A 19,637-nucleotide genomic window follows, 5' to 3' on the forward strand; every position below is an offset into this window, starting at 1 on the left:
TGACTTTGCCACATACTTGATGGGCACTTTGCAGTTCTCACCAATTACAGGACATGTGTGCTGCAGTTGGAGCTTCTTTATGCAGAAGGTTTTCTCTTTTCCCACTTGTGAGGCAGTCATATGAAAGTTGCAGCCCTCTTGACTGCGGTCAACTATTATCCTGTCCTTGCAATTCCTATGATAGTGGAAATTCCTCCTCTGAGTTACATGCAAGTTCACCAGGGCCCTTCTGAACTGATACACATCCTCAAAACACATCTGCCAACAAATTTGATCTTCAGGTTGTTGAAGTTCCTCATTATACCACTTCCTCACAGCTCTCTTCTTTGCTCTTGATCTCTTGCCAGTATTTGGCACATATCTTATCTCCTCCTCATCTGATAATTCACACTTAACATCTTCCATGTTCTCATCAGAGGAGGGCACATAATCTGGTTCTATTGTTGCTGCAGAACTGCTGTGAGATCTGTCAGTTGGCCCTCTTCTAACTGGTAGTTTTTGTGGTGGAGCTTGCTGTACTAAAACCTCATCCTCATCTGAACTATCCTCCTCACAGAAAAGATCTTCTGGATCTGTATCACCTTCCATGTGGTAGTTAGGATCTTTTTTCTTCCTCTTTAGCTCACAAATCTTTTGCTTCAGTTCTGGATCATCAAGTTCTTCTCCTTCTGAACTATCATCAAGTTGTTCTCCTTCTGAACTATCATAAAATTGTTCTCCTTCGGCAAACTCATAATTCTCTTGTCCTTCTTCTTGTTCTGCATTGGCTGCTTCCTCTTCCATAGGCTGTGCATCATCAATAGGATCAGCATATTGCTCCAAAAATGCATTGAGAATGTCATCTACATTGTCATTTACAATGACAATCTCCTTCTCTTTCTCTTTCTGCAAATTGCAACTCTGCTGAGTTATCAGATACTCTGCTTGAGAGTCATCTGGCTGCATTGGGGTACACTCATGTGCATTAGCTTCAGAACTGCCTTGTGATTGAAACAACACACCATCATCATTTATCTCATAAACAATTGGATTACCAATCTCAGAAATGGGCACTTGATCTTCACATATAGCCCCTTTGTTAAGGTCTTTTAATGCAAACAAGTCAGGTTTGCTGGCACTGATCACAGTTATGTTGACTACTTTTTTCTCTGCATACAAATCAAGCATCTCCTCCACATTGTCATTTGACATAATCAGGTCCATCCCTGCATGCCCAGCACCTACCACCTTTGGATAGTACATTGAATAACTTCCATCATAACCTTGTTCCTCTTTGATAGCTACCAAATGACTGAATGTTATGTCAGACTCCCCTATCTGCCTCTCATAATTGTCTTATCCAATGAAATTAAACCTGACATCCCAAATTTCATCATCCAAACTACAAAAGCAAAAGAAAATAACAATGCTTAGGACCACAACCTTTTCCAGCATATAACAGAATTATTTACAACATTAGGAAGTATTTAAATTACTACAAACCTACTCAGAGCATGTACAAAATTTATTTATAGGATTTCAGAACTAGGATTTTGCACAACCAAACAATTGCTACATCTTTGACAACAATAATTACATCTAACACATTCAACAGCAGTACTAACTAAACAATCTAGCTAACCCTAATTCTACATTTCACAGAGGTGGCAGATGCATAGAGGTAGGAGAAGAAAATCTTACTCGACACCGCCAAGACAAGAGGTATAATGGTGGCTTTGGCTAGGGTTGGCCTTCCACACCTTAGCCAATGCCGCCGCCGACCTGGCTCCCACGTCGTACGACGCCGACGACTGGGTAGATGCGGCAGGAACCTCATCGCCGCCGCCCGTCATCTTCACCGCGTTGTCGCCCTCCGGCCTCAGGTGCTCCTTCTCTCCTTCGTCCTCTCCTTCGTCGCAGCCGCCGCCGCCGCCGCGTGTCGCCATGGAGGGCGCGAGAGAGGAACTAGGTCACGAGGGAGAGGAGGGGGAATGGTGGCGCGGGCACGAGCTGGTCCGGTCGAACCAGGTCAAGCGAGCGCCGCTAACGGGCGTCAGGCGCGCGCCGTCTGCCCCATGTCACGTGGCCTGACGGCTGGGCCCGACCCGTCAGGTTTTCTGTCAAAACACGGTCAATTGACCAGTTAGTGCTTCGTGCAACGAAATTACTGAAAAACGGTGGTTTCTGCAAACTTTTATGAAAACGGTGGTTTTTCGCACCAAGGGACGCAATTGTGGTGGTCTTTTGCAATTTACTCCACATGGTGCAACAAACAGGAAAGAAACTTGGAAGCGGTTGCAACTTGTCCCGTTTGTGGCTGCGCTGATGAGGACACATTCCATGCATTCTGTTCTTGTATTAATATTTGGCGAATTTGGCATGCTATGGCAGCAATTTGGCACCTTCCTGAGATTTCTTCGATCCTTCCTTCCGGTGAGGAATGGTTCATTCAGCTGGCTGCTAGTATCGAGGAGTCTATGAGGGTCAGGCTAATGATGTTGCTATGGCGCATCTGGTATGTCGCAACGAAATATTCAATGCAAAACCAGCACCACCCGTGAAAGTCTCGTGTAGATTCTTAGATAGCTATCTTGAATCTCTTCAATCCATTGCCATTGACCCAAATGTGAAAATGCATATAGGAAAGACTCCCATCTCAACTTGTTACCCTCTCATGGTTGATACATGCAATAACAACGTCCCTTTTAGTAACCCATGGTCTCCCCCACCGGCTGGGCATGTTAAACTTAATACCGATGGGTCGGTCCTAAATGGAATTGCCGGAGCAGGTATGATTCTCAGAGCTCATGATGGGAGCTTTATTTTCAGCTCATGTTGGCATCTATTCTCCTGTGATGATGTTCTAGAGACGGAGATTTTGGCAATAAAGGAAGGCCTAATGTTGACCTCCCAATGGAGCAATCTACCTATCCAAGTTGAATCTGATTGTCTGGAAGCCGTAACGATGGTCCAGAGTGCTGTTACGAATAGATCTAAATTTGCTTTTTTAGTCGAAGAGATCAAGGATAATCTAGAGGAACGTGGTTCTTGTATTACTCATATTCGATGTAGTCAAAATCTAGCTAGTCATTTTATGGCCAACTTTGGTAGGGTTCAAGTTTGTACTGCGGTATGGCTTGGGTTAGGACCCGGAGAAGTCCTTGATATTGTACGTCGTGATTGTAATTCTGAGTTTCGAGTAATACAAGAATTTTCGAAAAAAAATAATAACCCTAGGCTTAAGACGAACATTCATGGGCTTGCTACCTTCTTGTTCGGCGTCGTCTCGCCAATGGGCAACGGATGGCTAAACAGCCCAGAAAGCGGTCGCGTTGCACTACTCGCATTGGTGACTCTGGTCTCCTATCCGGTCTATCTTTAGCTAAAAAACAAAAAAACAAAAAAAAAAACCCGATCTATCCAGCCGCCCTCTCAGACGCTCGGTTGTCACTGCCTCACCGCTCACATGGTCCAGGGACTTCGGACTGCATCACCCCAGTGGGGCATCATGGCATATTGGCATGGTCCCGGCCTGCCGCACGGTGCCGACCTGACGCAACAAACGAGTCCCGAGGCCACCGTGGCAAGCCTCGTCGTAGACACATCCACCTGAGCGGCACTCGTGCCGAGCAGCCCGTGCGCGCACGCAAAACCATACGGAGCTACGTGCTGCCGCCTCAACACGACGCGTATGGCTGGCGCCATGCATGACCCGAAGCTCGGGTTAAAACGCCGCGCGCACACCCTCCGCCTCCATCGCTCGCTCGCTTCTAGCACAGCGTCCAGAAACTCGCGGGACAGGATGGGAGAGGAGTGCAAGGGCGCGGGGGCGGATGTGAACGCCGGCGTCGACCCGGCGGAAATCGAGAAGCTGTACGAGGACGTGCCGCCGATGCCGCTGATGGCGCTGAACCACATCTCCCGCCTCTGCAAGTCCGTCGACGCCTCCGTCCAGTTCTACGTCAAGGCGCTCGGCTTCGTCCTCATCCACCGCCCTCCCGCGCTCGACTTCTCCGGCGCCTGGTACGTGCACCTTGACGTGATAACTGTTGAGAAAATACGTACTCGTTCCAAAATAGATGACTCAAATTTGTACTAACTTTAATATAAAGTTGGGTCATCTATTTTGAAACGGAGAGAGTACGTGACAGAAAATGGCTTCTTGCATGGCATGGCGCCGTGATCTTTGAAACTTTGTGCGTCACGTGAACGTTCGTGTTTGATCAGGCTGTTCAACTACGGCATCGGGATCCATCTCGTCCAGAGAGACGACGCGCGACGGGCCGCCGACGTCAATCCCGGCAAGCTCGACCCCATGGACAACCACATCTCGTTCCAGGTAATTTTTCTATATATCAGCCAAGGTTCAGCGAGTGGGTCACGTCAGTAGCGTACCATGCCATGAATCAGTAAGCTTTGGATCGTGTGCAGTGCGAGGACATGGGCGCGATGGAGAAGAGGCTGAAGGAGATGGGGATCAGGTACATGAAGAGGACCATCAACGAGGAGGAGGGTTCGCCGATCGACCAGCTCTTCTTCAAGGACCCCGACGGCTTCATGATCGAGATCTGCAACTGCGAGAACCTCGAGCTCGTCCCCGCCGGCGCGCTCGGCCGCCTCAGGCTCCCCCGCGACCGCCACAACCCGCCTCTCCGGATGGACGGCGCCGACGAGTAGCACCAAGCCAGACGTAGCAAGGGGCCTGCGCGCGCGTGCGTAGCTAAGTAAGTTAGCTAGTGGTGTAACGAACTGCTGTTACGTTTTAATTCTGGGCAGTACTCCCAGGTTCCTCTTTACTAGTATGTTGCGTCGTGTGTGTTTCCCAATCAGCTGGTAGCTGCACCCTGATTTTTTGCTGGCCAGTGCTCGGTCCCGCTTCGCCTACTGTATTATGCTAAGAGAGCTTTTATAGTGCTCCGGCTAAAATATCCACACACTTAATTTTTGGACCATGATAAGTAATAAGTGCCACAAGTTTGGCACGACCACATGGCAACTTTGAATGTTTTTTATCATCAAGTTTAGTGACATAAAAGTTTCATGTCACACATGTGGCACTTTTTTTAGCATCACTACAGACACAAGCACTCATATACACGCGCATACACTCAGCACACCCTACCCCTATGAGCACCTCCGAGAGACTGAGCCGGCATATCATCAGCTCGTCGTCAATGGGAACGTCTCCTCCCACTCCTCCCACTGAAAGCGCATCGCCGGAAATCCTGAAATAAATCCAGAAATAATGCGAGCACCAGGATTTAAACCCTGATGGGTTGGGGATACCACTGTCCACCTAACCATCTCAACTCTGATGGGTTGGGGATACCACTGTCCACCTAACCATCTCAACCACAGGTTGGGTTCGCGGTGGCACTTATTATTTGGTAATTTTTTCATATAGGTTGGAATCTAACTTTAGGATCACGAGGAAATTGCTTGCTCCCTTTTTTGACACAACTTTGCATTTTTTTTTAGCGAACACATCTTTGCATTTACAATGATTAAAATGACCATTTTGTGTACATGGCATACCTTTTTTATGTTTGAAAATGCTGCAATCACCCTAATGCATGCAAACGCTATCTCTGTAAGTACCTTTGAAACTGAAGTCATTACTACAACTCCTTTTGGGGCCAGTTTTTTTGATGGCTTAAGAAATAAGCCGCCTTTCCCAACTTAAAAAATAAAACGCCCTTAAAAATAAAAAGCCCAATGAATAAAAAAGGCAGCTTATTTTTTAAGCTGCCGAAAGAACTGGCCCTTAGATTGACTGAAGTTACTACTACAACTTCTTTTGATATTGAGATAAAAGCATCTCTGAGATGATACTGAGATGAGATACTGAGATGAGGTCACCTGAGATGAAGTCACTACTACACACGTCAGACGGCAACGTGACTGAGCAAAATAAATTCGAAAAATGTGAGCAAATCTAAAACTTGAACTACAGTAGACTGGTTCTACCACAAGGAATATAAGTGAGCAAATCTAAAACTTGAATCATAATAGAATGGTTCTACCACAAGGAATAGAACTTGCATGAACCATGGTGTACTGATTTGACAATCAATCCCGCAGATAGCTCCAATGATAGGTAAAGATTTTTCTTTTTTTGATCAAAGCTGATCAATACAGCACGACACTCGAACAACAGCAACAACAACAACAACAACAACATAGTATGCAGTACCGTGAGGCTGAACATGACTTGGATGCCAAGGGGGCAAACAACATAGCATGCAGTACCCAGAGGCTGAACTTGACTTGGATGCCAAGGAGCCAAATTCAAAATACGAATTGTTGGGGGGTGGGAGGAGGAGTAGATAATGAGAACATTCTCTTCTAAGTATGTCCCTCCAAAAATGTTTTCTTTCGTGATTTGTCCTTGGCTGGAGAGGGAGGGGGCATGGGCCCCCTAGATATACACATAGCTTCTCCCTGCTATACTTGTGAAATTTACACGCGAATGTCAAAGAAGACTGAAGCAGGCTGATACAAATGTACAATGCATATGTGATCCTCTACACCGGTTAAAGGTGAGCATCCTCTCGAGGAGCTCCCAACATAGGCAAAGATCTTTTCTTAATTTAGTGGAAAACACATGTTTTTTGTCTAAAAAGGAAGCACATGTCTACATATTTTAATCTTAAAAATAGAGGTCAAACTTCCAGCAAATTGCATGTATAGCCGGCACACTGGCCCCAACGGTGGTTGTACAAAGCCAATCAACAAAAGCACGACTCCAGAAGAACAACAACATTGTGTACAGTGCACAGTGGTTGAGCTTGACTAGGATGTCAGGGAAACAAAAGGCAAATTATGAAGGACATGGAGTATTTGCACCCGAGCTCAAATGCTTCTGTGAACAGTAAAATCAGAAAAAAATAGTAAAAGGATAAAAATTAAACTTTTTTGTGATAACCTTTGACAAATGTTCTATGTGCTTGCAAAAATTTATCTTGAATGAATATTCCTAGAAGTTATGGCAAAAAATTGATACTCCAAAAATGCTATTTTTGTAAGCATTTTTGAGTACCAATTTTGTTCTTTTTTGCCATGTCTTCCACGAATGTCATTTTGTGATGAAATTTTTTAAGCATAGAAAACTTTTATCAAATGGTAGCACAAGAAAATTAGAATTTTCTTTTGATTTTATTGTTCACCCAGGCTCATTTAAGCTCAGAGCAGAAGAACATTTTCGAGTATGAAGGTTTTTGGGGGGAGGGGGCTAGCTAATGAGAATATTTCTTCTAATATGACCCTCCAAAAAAAGTTCCTTCAGTGATTTGCCCTTGGCTGGGGGAGGGGTACGATCCCACTTATATATACACATAGCTTCCACTGGCAGTGTGATACTACAAAATTTACATGCGAATATCAAAGAAGATTGATACAAACACACAAGGCACATGTGATCCTCTGTAGTGGGTTGAAGGTAAGCATCCTCCCGAGGAGGTCAAGTGCGACGGGATGCACATTCGAGAACTGCCATGAAGGGAACTACAACAGGTGCCACGTGTACGACGTCTAGGACGATGCATAGGTCGTTATGGTCTCGCCCCGAGAAGGGAGTGTCGCGGTTGATAAGCTCCATAAAGATGCACCCGGCGAATCAAACGTTGATGGTTGCGGAGTAGTCGGTGGAGTTGAGCAGCAGCTCCGAGACCGCTACCACTAGGTAACCGCGTACTTCCTCATCATGTCAGTGTCCAGCGATTGCGCCAAACCGATGTGGTAGATCGTGAGGTCGTAGTTGGTGTTTAGCAGAAGGTTACTCAGTATGACGGGAGACTTACCCCAGGAGTCCTTGGTCATCTTTCCTTGCAACGACGACACCGAAGGATGAATACGGCCATGGACTGCAATCTTCCTAGCTACAACTTTCAAGTATTTTCTTTGCATATGCCTCCTAACATAGTGTGAACCCCTGGGGCTTTTTTGTACTTTGATCCCATGGTAATAACTCAATAGCCTTAGATCACTCATCTTAAATAGGTACTTCAAGCTTGAATTTGGCAACCGCCGCTTCATATGCTCATGCTAGCGGTAGATCCGCAACATATGTGTCAACTAAGAGATGATCCCTATCTTTTATCTCGCTTATGCTTCAATGGACTTTTCTCAAACCCGAGAGAAACCAATGTACGATCATGCTTGATGTTCCACTCCCCATAGGATTGTCATAACCTGCACAATGACTTGTGTAGCTTCAATACCTTCTACTCTTCTCCTTCTAACACTCCATTAAAACATGGATTTTACATCCATGAGATATAGCCTCCAAGATTCTTGATCCGTGAGAGCGATAAAAAATCTCATTATTTCAATCCTTGCAATTGGAGTGAACAGTTCTTGAAAGTAAACACCTTGTTTTTGAATGTCTCCTTTAGCCACAAGCCTTGGTCCATAGCATGACGCCAATACTCCTCCATATCCGCATTTTCAAAGTTCATTAGTTCCTCAATATTTAGCATACATCGTTCCCCTCCTGGCCTTATCTTTACCAGAGTTATCGTCCGCAGTGAGTCGTCTGGATAAAGATCCAACTTGCGTCGCAAGCCTACTAGTGTAGGTGGGTGTTCCCTCACCTCGCATGCCATCGAAGACGACACCCCCAATTACCAAATTCCCTATCTTTTAAATAAGAGAAGACAAATTATGAATTCTCTCTCCTTCAACTCAGCAATGTTTTTAACACAGTACACACGTAAGCGTTCATATACACGCGCATACACTCACTCCTATGAAAGCACACACGCACACTTACCTCTATGATCACCTTCAAAAGACCGAGCTGACATATCATCTTGAAATTTACGAAGTCACCGTAGGCACCTCGTCGTTGACGGGAACGCCTCCTCCCACTAAATGCGCATTATCGCAAATTCTGAAATAAATTCAGAAATAAAGGCGAGCACCAGGACTTACCTTGGTGGGCTGGGATACCACAGTCCCTCTAACCGTCCAACCATAGGTTGGTTCGCACCTAAGCAATTATCCTATGTGAACACATAATATAGAATTATTGTACATGTCCTTATTTTCATTGCGAAAGGAATCGAGGAAACGGCTGGAAATCGGGTTCCTTTGATTGTACGGAGTACAGAACTTTTGCTTGCCGAAAAGAACTCAGCCTCAACTAAAAAATAGAACTCGGCCTATATATAGATACTCTGACCCTGGCTTGCGTACCCAAACCTACCAAATCGCTGCGAGATTGTTAGATCCGTCGCACGCCCTCAATCGCCGCGCAGGGATTGAGATTGAGATTGAGATCGATCGATGGAGGGTGACCATGACGCCCTCGTCTGCCAGTTCATGCAGGTCACGGCCTGCATCTCCCTCTCGGACGCCGCCCAGCACCTCGCATCCTGCAGCTGGAGGCTCGACGCGGCCGTAGACCTCTACTTCGCCGGCGGTGCCGCATCGTCGGCGCCGGTGGTGCCAAAGGACGAGCCTGCTGTGCGCGCTCCCATCCCTGCCCGCTCCGAGACAATCTACGGCCCCTCGTCCTCGACCGCTCGTCGTCAACCACGAGCCTGCAGACCTACCGGATGGGAGAGCGAACACGACGCACCAGCACCAGAACCAGAACCAGCAGCCGAGCGCCACCCTCGCCGCCGCCGCCGCCGCGACGAGGGTACCTCCTCCGGTGGCAGCAGCACGGATCAGGCGGGCGCGGGGCCACCGGGCAAGAAGAAGAAGAAGACCCTGGCGGAGCTGTTCCGGCCGCCGGTCGAGCTGACGTACAAGGGGCGGTTCCACGACGCCAAGGCGCACGCGGCGGGCTTGTCCCGCTGGCTGCTGGTGAACGTGCAGGCGACCGGCGAGTTCGCGTCCCACCAGCAGAACCGCGACGTGTGGGCGAACGAGCTGGTGGCGCGGGCCGTCAGGGAGCACTTCGTGCTCTGGCAGGTAGACGTGGACGAGCGGGAAGGCGGTCAGGACGAGGGCGGCAAGGTGTCGTGCTACTACAAGCTCGCCCACGACATGATGCCCCACGTGCTGGTGGTCGACCCGGTGACCGGAGAGCTGATGCACAGGATGCGCGCCGCCACCGACCCGAACGACATGATCGCCGTGGCCGAGAAGTTCGCGGAGAGGAGGCCGGTCATGCCCGCCAAAGCAACGAAGCATCGTGCTGCATCGTCAGCCGCTCCTCTGCGCGGCAAGCAAGAAGCACCGCCGCTGGGCACGGCGGCATTGAGCAGCAGTAATCCATCTGCAACGACGCCGACGAAGCAAGTCGAGACCGCCGCGGCCGCGGTGGCGCCGCCGACCTGTGAGATGGAACCCGGACCCGGGGAGAAACTCTGCAATCTGAGGGTTCGGTTGCCCGACGGCCGGGCGGTTACGAAGCAGTTCGGTGCTGAACGCGGAGTCGCAGCGCTTTTCGCGTTCTGCAGCTCAGAGGAAGAGCGGCCGTTCCGGCTCATGCACTTGGCCGGTGGCTCCATGCAGCAAATAGGTGACGAGAATGTGTCGTTTGACGATTTAGGGCTGCACATGTCCACTGTTTTTATGGTTCTAAGCTAGTCCTAGTCTGAAATGTTCAGAGTGTATCCAAGATCCTGAGACGGGTCGCTGTACCTATAGCTGTCGTAGTTCTCAGTACAACCTTCACCTTCTGCTTTGTTTCCTGTATAAATGCCATGTTACAACTTTCATACACTACACTGTACTCTAAGCTCTAAGGGCATCTCCAATGATGTCTCCCAAAATAAACACTGGGGACACTGATCCAGGTGCGCATACATTTAAAAGCAGATTTGAACAAATTGGAGGAATTTCATGCAAATAAGATGCAGTTCACTTAGGTACGGACATGATTTACATAAGATGGACGATATTTCGTCCGTTCAACTAAAACCTAAAACAAAAATCTACACTAGGTAGCGGACGGTGAGCTTGTACACGTGGCTGCCCTGGCCGACCGCACCTCCCTTCGTGTCCTTGCTGTCGTCGGAGTGGGAGTGGTCCCTCCCGCGATGGAAGGGTGTGGCGGCACGACAACCCTGCCCGATGAGGTGGTGCTCGTGCCGACCACGAGGAAGTGCACGAACTACGCCGGCGGGAGCAGCTCGACCTCCGCCGGCTCCTTGTGACATCAGCTCCCCCCACTCTTGCTCTCAGCTCCCGCCGGGATCTGTGGGCCTCGACCTTCCGCTAGAGCGCAACACAGCGGTCCCAATCTGCGACGCCACGCGAGGACGCTGCAACCCACCTTGTCTCCATCGTAGACACCCCTGATGTTGGGTCTGCTGGAGCTCCTCTCTGCCGTCGCTGCCTCGTCGCCGGCACATGGCTATTCCTCTCTTTGTATCCGCATTGTTATGTTATGATCCAAATTCAAGTATAAAGATAAAGGCTAACTTCTGACGAGCGAGCAGAGTGAGGCCCGTCGCCGGTAGCTTTGGCTGGAGCCTGAAGTTAGTCCATGTGGGCCGCTCCCATCAGGGACGGTTGAGGGTGCGGGGGGGGGGGGCAAAGCCCCCCGCGGTACAGATCAATATTAACCTAGGTCACCTGTGTTTTATATATATCCTTTGTAAGCCGCTGCAAAGATGAGTTGATCAGTTGTAAATCCCCGTTGTATTTAACCTCCCCCGATATACTGAAGATTTGCTGGCTGGCGCCCGTGGTTTTTTTCCTTTCATGTGGAAGGATTTCCCACGTTAAAATCTCTTGTTTCCTGCTTGTTTTTGTTCTTCGTGGTGTTGATTTGCCTGTCATATCTCTAACAGGCACAACAAGGAGGAGAGGGATGGGATGCAGTGTAGCGTGGTTTTGCTTGTGAGTGGTTTTGTTTATGACGGTATAATTGATCCACTCACTCTTGAACTCCTTGCATGTAGAGATGGGCTTTCCATGGCATGTGATATGGGGCTACATCGAGTTGAAGTCGAAACGGATTGCCAGGAGATTATAAGGCTGTGGGAGTCACCGCAGAAATCGTCATGTTACCATCTCTTAAAAGAGATTGAAATGCTTAGTACTTTTTTTCAGGGGTTTAAGCTACGGTTTGCTAACCGGCGTTGTAATACAGTGGCTCACCGGATAGCTAGACATTCTTTAGAACTTTCTTCTTCTCAGCTTATGTATGAGACAATCCCTGGATGGCTGGCTGATTTTATACAGTCAGACATGCTAGCGCCAAATGAATAAAGAGCCAACTGGCGTTTTAGCTTTAAAAAAAAGAAAGGGTGGGGTAAGGAGAGAAGTGGATAAGAGACGTGGGTCGTGGGAAGATCGTGGTGTCCGTTGTGACCCTTTTTTTGAGCGAAAAAAATTCGCTGACGTGGGTGATCTTACTCTAAGATTCATGTCAGGACCCTAAAAAAAGATTCATGTCAGGATCCAATGGCCTAGGAGATGTTCATGTCAGATTTTTAGCTTTTTTATTTGCAAACTGAAAAAACACAGTAGTACGCCTCTTCCGTGGAGCTAGCCGCCACCTCCCTGAAAGTGCGTTATATCGACTAGAGGGGGGTGAATAGGCAATTTTTATGAATTCTTCACTGAGGAATTTGTTGGTGAGGAAATTCCTTAGCGAAGAACTACTTGCAGCGGAATAAGTACTCAGAAGTAAACATAACAGGATACAAACATAGTCATCATGATAAAATGAAGACTAGCACAGAGTACAGAAAGCGTAAACACAGGATAACAAGATGAAGACAAACAGACTGAAGAAATTGAACTGAGGAATTTGTGAAAGTCTTCAGTCAAAGTGTTCAAGCACAGATATGAACAACATACAACACAGTCATGAGGAAATGAAAGAGTTGAGGAAATAGAACCAGTTAGTTGGTGAAGACAATGATTTGGTAAACCAGTTCCAACTGCTGTCTCAGTTGTACGTCTGGTTGGAGCGGCTGAGTATTTAAACTCGAGGACACGCAGTCCCGGACACCCAGTCTCTGAGCCGCAACTCAGGACACCCAGTCTCTGAGCCGCAACTCAGGACACCCAGTCCTCACCGTATTCTCCTTGAACTAAGATCACGCAGGTCTCATCCAATCACTCGTGGTAAGTCTTCAGGTGACTTCCAAACCTTCACAGACTTGGTCACTCGGCGATCCACAATTCCTCTTGGATGCTCTAGACCTTGACGCCTAACCGTCTGGAAGAAGCACAGTCTTCAAAGGTAACAAGCGTCGGATCCACGCAGGATCAATTTCTTCAGTGATGCTCAATCACTTTGGTTTGTGGGGGTTTGGTTTTGGGATTTTCCTCACTTGATGATTTTCGCTCAAAGTCCTCGGAGGATGGGTTGATCTCAGATGACAAGTGTCAAGTTCTCTCGGAGCAGCCAACCAACTAGTGGTTGTAGGGGGCGGCTATTTATAGCCTAGGGAGTAGCCCGACATGATAAGACATAAATGCCCTTCAATGATATGACCGTTAGGTGGATAAGATATTTTGGACAACCGGCGCGCAGCACAGCAACGGTCGGAAATTTGACTCTCAAATTCCTCAGGGCTATCATGTTCCTCACTGTGTAGGCAATTCGCACTGGCGAATTCCTAACTCCTCAGTCAGAGCAAAGTCCTCAGTGACCAGAAGAACTGCGTCTCTGTCACTGAAGAAATTGACTGAACTGTATGAGATTTCCAATGGCTTCACTCGAAGGGATTGGTAGGTGTAGGATTTTGAGTTGAGCATCACATGGAACTTTTTCCTTAGTATTTCCTCGACCCCCTTTAACAGTACGGTGTTTCCTATGACTCAAGAAAGAGAAAATGAAACTACGAAAACAAAAGTCTTCAGGCTTCATGTTCCTCAAATGAATACCAAGTCTTCAAGGTCACACCAATTTTTTCACTTTCAAAGTCTTCAGAAAGTCTTCAGAATATCAAAGTCTTCAGTCGAAGAACTTCATTTTTAGGGGTCGACTTTCTCTGTAAATATCAAACTCCTCATAGACTTATAGACCTGTGTACACTGACAAACGCATCAGTCACTTTAACCTATAAGTCTTCAATACACCAAAATCACTAAGGGGCACTAGATGCACTTACAATCTCCCCCTTTTTGGTGATTGATGACAACATAGGTTAAGTTTTCAACGGGGATAAACATATGAAGTGTAAATACTGATATTGAGGAATTTGATTACAGGATATAGAAGAACTCCCCCTGAATATGTGCATAGTGAGGAGTTTGCTTTTGATGCAATGCACATTTGAGGAGTTGAATCATGGAGATCTCCCCCTATATCTTGTAATTCATACACGCATTTGATATATAATATGAAGAATTTGAAATGCATGATGAAATATGGTGCCTGATGAGATTCAGCATGCGTGCAATAATATTAACGAGGAATAAGCATACAGAATAACACATCAAAAGTATCAGAGCACAGTGCATCGAAGTCAGAGCACAATGCATCGTTCAAAAGTATCAGGGCACCATCGGATTTAAGATTACAACTCGATCCAATAAAAGTTTCGGAAGAACGAGAGTTGTAACTTAACAAAACGCCCATAATATAAACCCGCTTGAAGACTAACTCAGATTTCTCCCCCTTTGTCATCAAATGACCAAAAGGGTCGAAACTGAGGACTAACGCCCCTGAAGAATTTCAAGTCGATGGAGGAGCGCCAGCGTTGTCGGGGTTGTTCGTTGAAGTAGGGCCTGCCGCAGTGTCGTCCAAATCTTCATGTTCATCAGTTTCACGCGATGAAGAATAAGAGCTGGCCACCAGATCAGGAACTTTGACTCTCTTGAATTTCTTCGGAGGTGGTGCAGACCAGTCAAATGCTTCCTGGAGACCCATAGTCTTCAGTTCTTCCGCGGAATATACATGAGTGAGAACAGCCCAGGTGCGGTTGAGGGTTTCATGAAGGTGATACTGATTTTTCTTCACTGCATTATGGGTTGAGGTCATGTTGTGAAGAATTGCAGCAAACTGACGCTTCACCCATTTGTGATTGCGATCAACCTTCTGATGAAGACTGAGGAGTAACTCACGGTCAGTCATCACCCTGGGTGCTGTTGCTTGAGGCTTTTGCTTGGCTGATGTATTTGCGGCAGTGTCATGTGTTGCAGAATCGTCATTGGTGGAGTAAGATGTAGCCAGACGGAATTGACCATCCAATGGACGAGTGCCTTCATCGATCACAGCAGCTGCCTTGCCCTTATCATCAGATGATGAAACTGGTCGCTTGAGGACTTCAATGGGCGGCAAGTAGCTACCATGGTTCAGAGTGTCAGCCTTGTAATTCAGTGAAGATCTTGCCCTTATGAATCTCATAATCCAAGGCGCATAGGGCTTCAGCTCAAAAGGTGACATAGCAACATTAGCCAGAGTCCTCATGAAGAAATCATGGAAGTTGACGGGAACGCCATGAATGATGTTGAAAAGCATGTTCTTCATGATGCCAACGACATCTTCATCATTTGAGTCGTGGCCTTTGATAGGACTCATTGTCTTCATCAGGATTCGATAGACAGTCCGAGGCACATACAGCAATTCCTTGACGAGGAATTTGGTTCGAGGGGCCTGCCCTGGCTTCAAAGGCTTCATGAGCACTTGCATATAATGATTTGTCAGTTCGCGGTCATTATAGATGCAACGTGCATTGTCATGGGGAGGATCAAGAGGAAGGACACGAAGCAATTCAGTTGCTGGTGCCTTATAGTGAGTGTTTTCTGTCATCCAATCCAGCACCCATGAATTGACATCTTCAGCATCTCCGGTGATATGCAAAGTGGCATAGAACTGAAGAATGAGTTCTTCATTCCAATCACAGATATCAGTGCAGAAGTTCAGTAGTCCTGCATCGTGAATAACTCGGAGGACTGGTTCGAAGCACGGCAGAGATTCCATATCCACATGAGGAATATGCTCATGATCGAAGATTTTGTCCTTGTCAAAGAGCACTGAGGAATAGAAGTTGGCTTGAGTAGCAGTCCAGAAACGTCTCTTCCTTATGCGAGCAGAGTCATATGGATTGTAATCAGTGAAGAACACATGCTCAGAAAAGAAGTCTTCAGCCTTGAATTTTTGCTTGCTAGAGAACGGATTCTTCGGTTTGGGCTGAGGAGTGTCAGTGATTTGCAGCACAACCTCAGGAATGACGATCTCAGGTGCTTCAAGCTGAGGAATTTCTGGTTCCTCTTCTTGTGCAGTTTGGGGATCAGCAGCAGGTTCTTCAGCACTAGCGGCTGGAATTTCTTCATGAACAGACGATGTGGGATGAGTTTCTTCAGAGCCCATTTGAACAGTAGTAGCCGGGGACTGAGGAATTTGTTGAATAGGAGTGAAGAGAGGAGTATTGGGATGCTGACTTTCCCAAAAGTCATCGTTCATCACAGGTGTAGTGCATCCAATATCCACATCTTCATCTTCTTTTTCAATTTCCTCAACACCAGTCTCTTCAGCTGTGAACTGAGGCATAGGTGAGGAAACGACTGGCGTTGAAGGGAATGTTTCCACTTCAATTTCTTCATCAAACTGCTCTGAGGTAGCAACAGAATGATTTTCTTCATCAGATCCGCTTGGGATCTTGTAGTCTTCTCCATAAGGAACAATTTCCTTGGATGACATGGAGGAAATCGGAATGGCATCAATAGGATTTTCAAGCGAGCTGGTCATTGGCTTCATTTTCTTCGCGGCCGAAGAATTTGACGCAGCTGATGCCTTCCTTTTCTTCACTGCAGCTCGCTCTGCAGCCTTGGTCTTCTTCACTTCATAAGCAGAAGGAAGAATTGGAGTTGGTGTTGGCGCAGGAGGAGCTGAGGACTGTGGTTCATTTTCTTCAGGCGCAACTGGTGCAGTTGCCCTGATCTCTTCAGTTTCTTCAGGCGCACCACTAGTGGATGCCCTGGGAATTTCTTCAGCGGCTGGAATGGAGTCATCAGCCCTGGAACTTGTATTCTCATCAGCAGGCTGAAAGTCATCAGCAGTGCTGGCATGTTCTTCAGCAGGCTGAGCAGAGTCTGCAGCCTGAGGATTTTCTTGTTGCGATGGGGCTGCAACAGTTGTCATTTTCTTCGTCAAATTGACGAATCTCACTTTGGCTCCTTGCCAATCAGCATGGTATGCATCGAAATCTTTGCTGAGGGCTTGGATCTCAGATTGAGCCTTGAGAAGTTCTTCAGGTGTTAGTCTGACAACGTTCTTCTTCAGAAGCTTCTCCTTTCTAGCTTGTGCTCTCTTTATCTCACGAGCCTTTTCAAACTTCCATTTCTCTTGAGAGATGAAATGGGTCAGCATATGACTTTGACCAGGAGTCAGAGGCAGATCAGGCATTGGAGTGTTTGGATCCTTATGCCATAAGTCAATATAGTCGAGGATCTTCTTCGGATCCAAAAGCAGAGGCACAGGTGTTCCTTTGGCTCTGGAGGCCTTTGCTTGTCTGTCTCTGATGATTTCTGCAAGTTCTTCATCAGAAGCCTCGTCATCAGAGGGAACTTGGAAAGCAACATGTTTCTTTCTTGGACTTGGCCGAGGACCGCGTCCAGCTGTTGCTTTTGTCTTCAGCAGAGTGGGGCCTGATGAGGACATTGGTGCAGCTGAGGAACTCGCTGAGACACCAGAAGCAATTGAGAAACCCTGAGTCCTTTGACATGTAGCCAGATGCACAGGAGTTGAGGACTTGGAGGGAGCTGCTGAGGACTTTGGTGGAGCAGCAGTAGTCTGAGGAATTTGCCGTGAGGGCGCGGCTGAGGAACTTGGCCGTGAGGGCGCTGATGGTGAAGCACTTGGCTTGCGAGCAGGCTTCTTCGGCATTGATTTCCTCGGCTTGACCGAGGTCTCAGCGGCAGCAGCAGCAGCAGAATCCTCATTGAATTTCCTCACTGCCTCCTTGGCTTGTCTTGCCAATTTTGCTTGGCGCCTAGCCCATTCTTCAGGAAAGTCTTCACCACTTTTGATGCTAGTGGGATCAGCGACTTGGCCAGGTGCCAATGGAGCTCTTGGGCATGGAGGATTTAAGGCGAATTTCTTCATGTACTTTGGAGTAACATATCGATATTCCCTCCATTCTCGTGCCCATCTTCGTTCAATCCTCTGAATGCGCACTTTGCGCTGATTCTTGTTTTCTTTGCCAAACTTGGCTTCATCAGGTGTGCAATAATCCTTGTATATTTCATCAGGGATCTCGAAAGCAGTCATGACCTCCGGTTTCTTTCCTCCTTTCTGCGGTCTCTTTCCTTCAGCCATTTTCTTCAGATGAGGAATTTGAACAATTGAACACTCTGAAGAAGTATGCAGTTTTTCTTCGAGGAACGCTGCAAATGAGTTAAGTTGATGAGAACCTAGTGATTCAGCAGCGGACATGAGTACCTGTGAACAGAGTGTAGGTGCGAGGAATTTGGAGAGGTCATATGCGTTCTCAGAAGATTTTTCGAAAAGACAAGTTTTGAGGAATTTGACCAGTTGAGCCTTGAGGAATTTCACTAAGCGTTCTTGTCTTAGGTTCCAGAGTTGTACAGATCGAAAATCCGCACAATTGAGGAATCTTGAAGAAATGAGTGCTTAGAGAGATGGATCAAGAGCATACAGTGTGTGAGGTGTTCATATGTGAAGATTTGAAGAATAAAACACCTTTGAAGATTTTCAGAAAAGTTTGAGAATCAAAGCGAGTAATAAAAGTGACTTTTAATTACCCGAACTGAAGAACACGACGAACAGAGATGAACAGCGATGAAGTTCGTCAAGTTAGATCTCCCACGCCCTAACTTGGCAGAGGGAGACAGCTACGGCGGCGGCGGAGTGAAGATTTCCGCAGCCGGCGCGAGTACGACGGCGACGAGGTCGAGGCAGTGAAGCTCTTCCTCACCGGCGGCGATGGAGTAGCGGCGGCGCTAGGGTTTGAGGAGAGCTCGAGCGAGAGACAGCGACCGAGCGGAGTAAATGAAGTAAGGAAGGGGAGAGGGGTATTTATAGCCACGGTAAAAACTGTTCGCCCGAAGATTTTGGGACGAACATGCCCCTGCCCTTTCTTCTTCACGCGACATGTGTCACCCACGTACTGTGCAGATGAGATCGTGTAAGATCGTGGGTGAATAAAATAATGCATCGTGGGATGCGGAACGGTTTGAGCGGTAAAACCGAAAATCTGGATAAGATTTGTTTTAAAGTTTCGTTCGCAATTTCTTCAGCTGACAAGGACACAGTGAAGACTTTGAACGAGTTTCAATCAGAACGCACATGAAGAATTTGTGAATAGATTGGGTTGAGTGTAGCATAGAGGGGGAAGGGTCCGATCACATTCACTTAGCAGAAATCACAACTTGAAGAAATAGCAATAAGTGAATGTTGTAGAGGACATAAACCACACACACACACACACACACACACACACACACACACACACACACACACACACACACACACACACATATATATATATATATATATATATATATATATATATATATAGCCAATGAAGAAAAACGACAGAAACAGTGAAGATTTTGCAAAGTTGAAGAATTTGAAAGACTGGAGAATTTTAAAAAATGAGGAAAAACTCAAATTGAAGATTTTCAACTTTTGTGGTGGCGTGACCCACCGTATAAGAATGATGGTTTCAGACACCGCGTACAATTGTCGTAGGGTTCTGAGAATCAAATTCTTCATTAATTTCTTCATACTTAGAGTGTTATTCTTCATTGATTGAAGAAAAATGTTTCTTCATGTGTTG

The 19,637-nt window shown here is 46.9% G+C and overlaps 1 protein-coding gene across 1 annotated transcript; it reads left to right on the top strand.

Moving 5' to 3' along the window:
* The first annotated feature begins 3,732 nt into the window (after window positions 1-3,732).
* Window positions 3,733-4,928, top strand: LOC123040823 (uncharacterized). The gene is made up of 3 exons (XM_044463568.1): window positions 3,733-4,002; window positions 4,207-4,318; window positions 4,411-4,928. Exons 1-3 carry the CDS (start codon window positions 3,782-3,784, stop codon window positions 4,654-4,656), a joined length of 579 nt encoding a protein of 192 aa, XP_044319503.1. The 5' UTR covers window positions 3,733-3,781; the 3' UTR covers window positions 4,657-4,928.
* Window positions 4,929-19,637: the final 14,709 nt, after the last annotated feature.

Source organism: Triticum aestivum, chromosome 2B, assembly GCF_018294505.1.
Source record: "Triticum aestivum cultivar Chinese Spring chromosome 2B, IWGSC CS RefSeq v2.1, whole genome shotgun sequence".
In the NCBI taxonomy this organism is placed as follows: Eukaryota; Viridiplantae; Streptophyta; class Magnoliopsida; order Poales; family Poaceae; genus Triticum; species Triticum aestivum.

Excerpts from the sequence above, each read along its gene's own strand:
- LOC123040823 (XM_044463568.1), top strand. The coding sequence starts at position 3,782 with ATGGGAGAGGAGTGCAAGGGCGCGGGGGCGGATGTGAACGCCGGCGTC. Across the intron at positions 4,003-4,206 it reads CTCGACTTCTCCGGCGCCTG|GCTGTTCAACTACGGCATCG; the intron begins GTACGTGCACCT and ends GTGTTTGATCAG. Across the intron at positions 4,319-4,410 it reads ACAACCACATCTCGTTCCAG|TGCGAGGACATGGGCGCGAT; the intron begins GTAATTTTTCTA and ends GATCGTGTGCAG.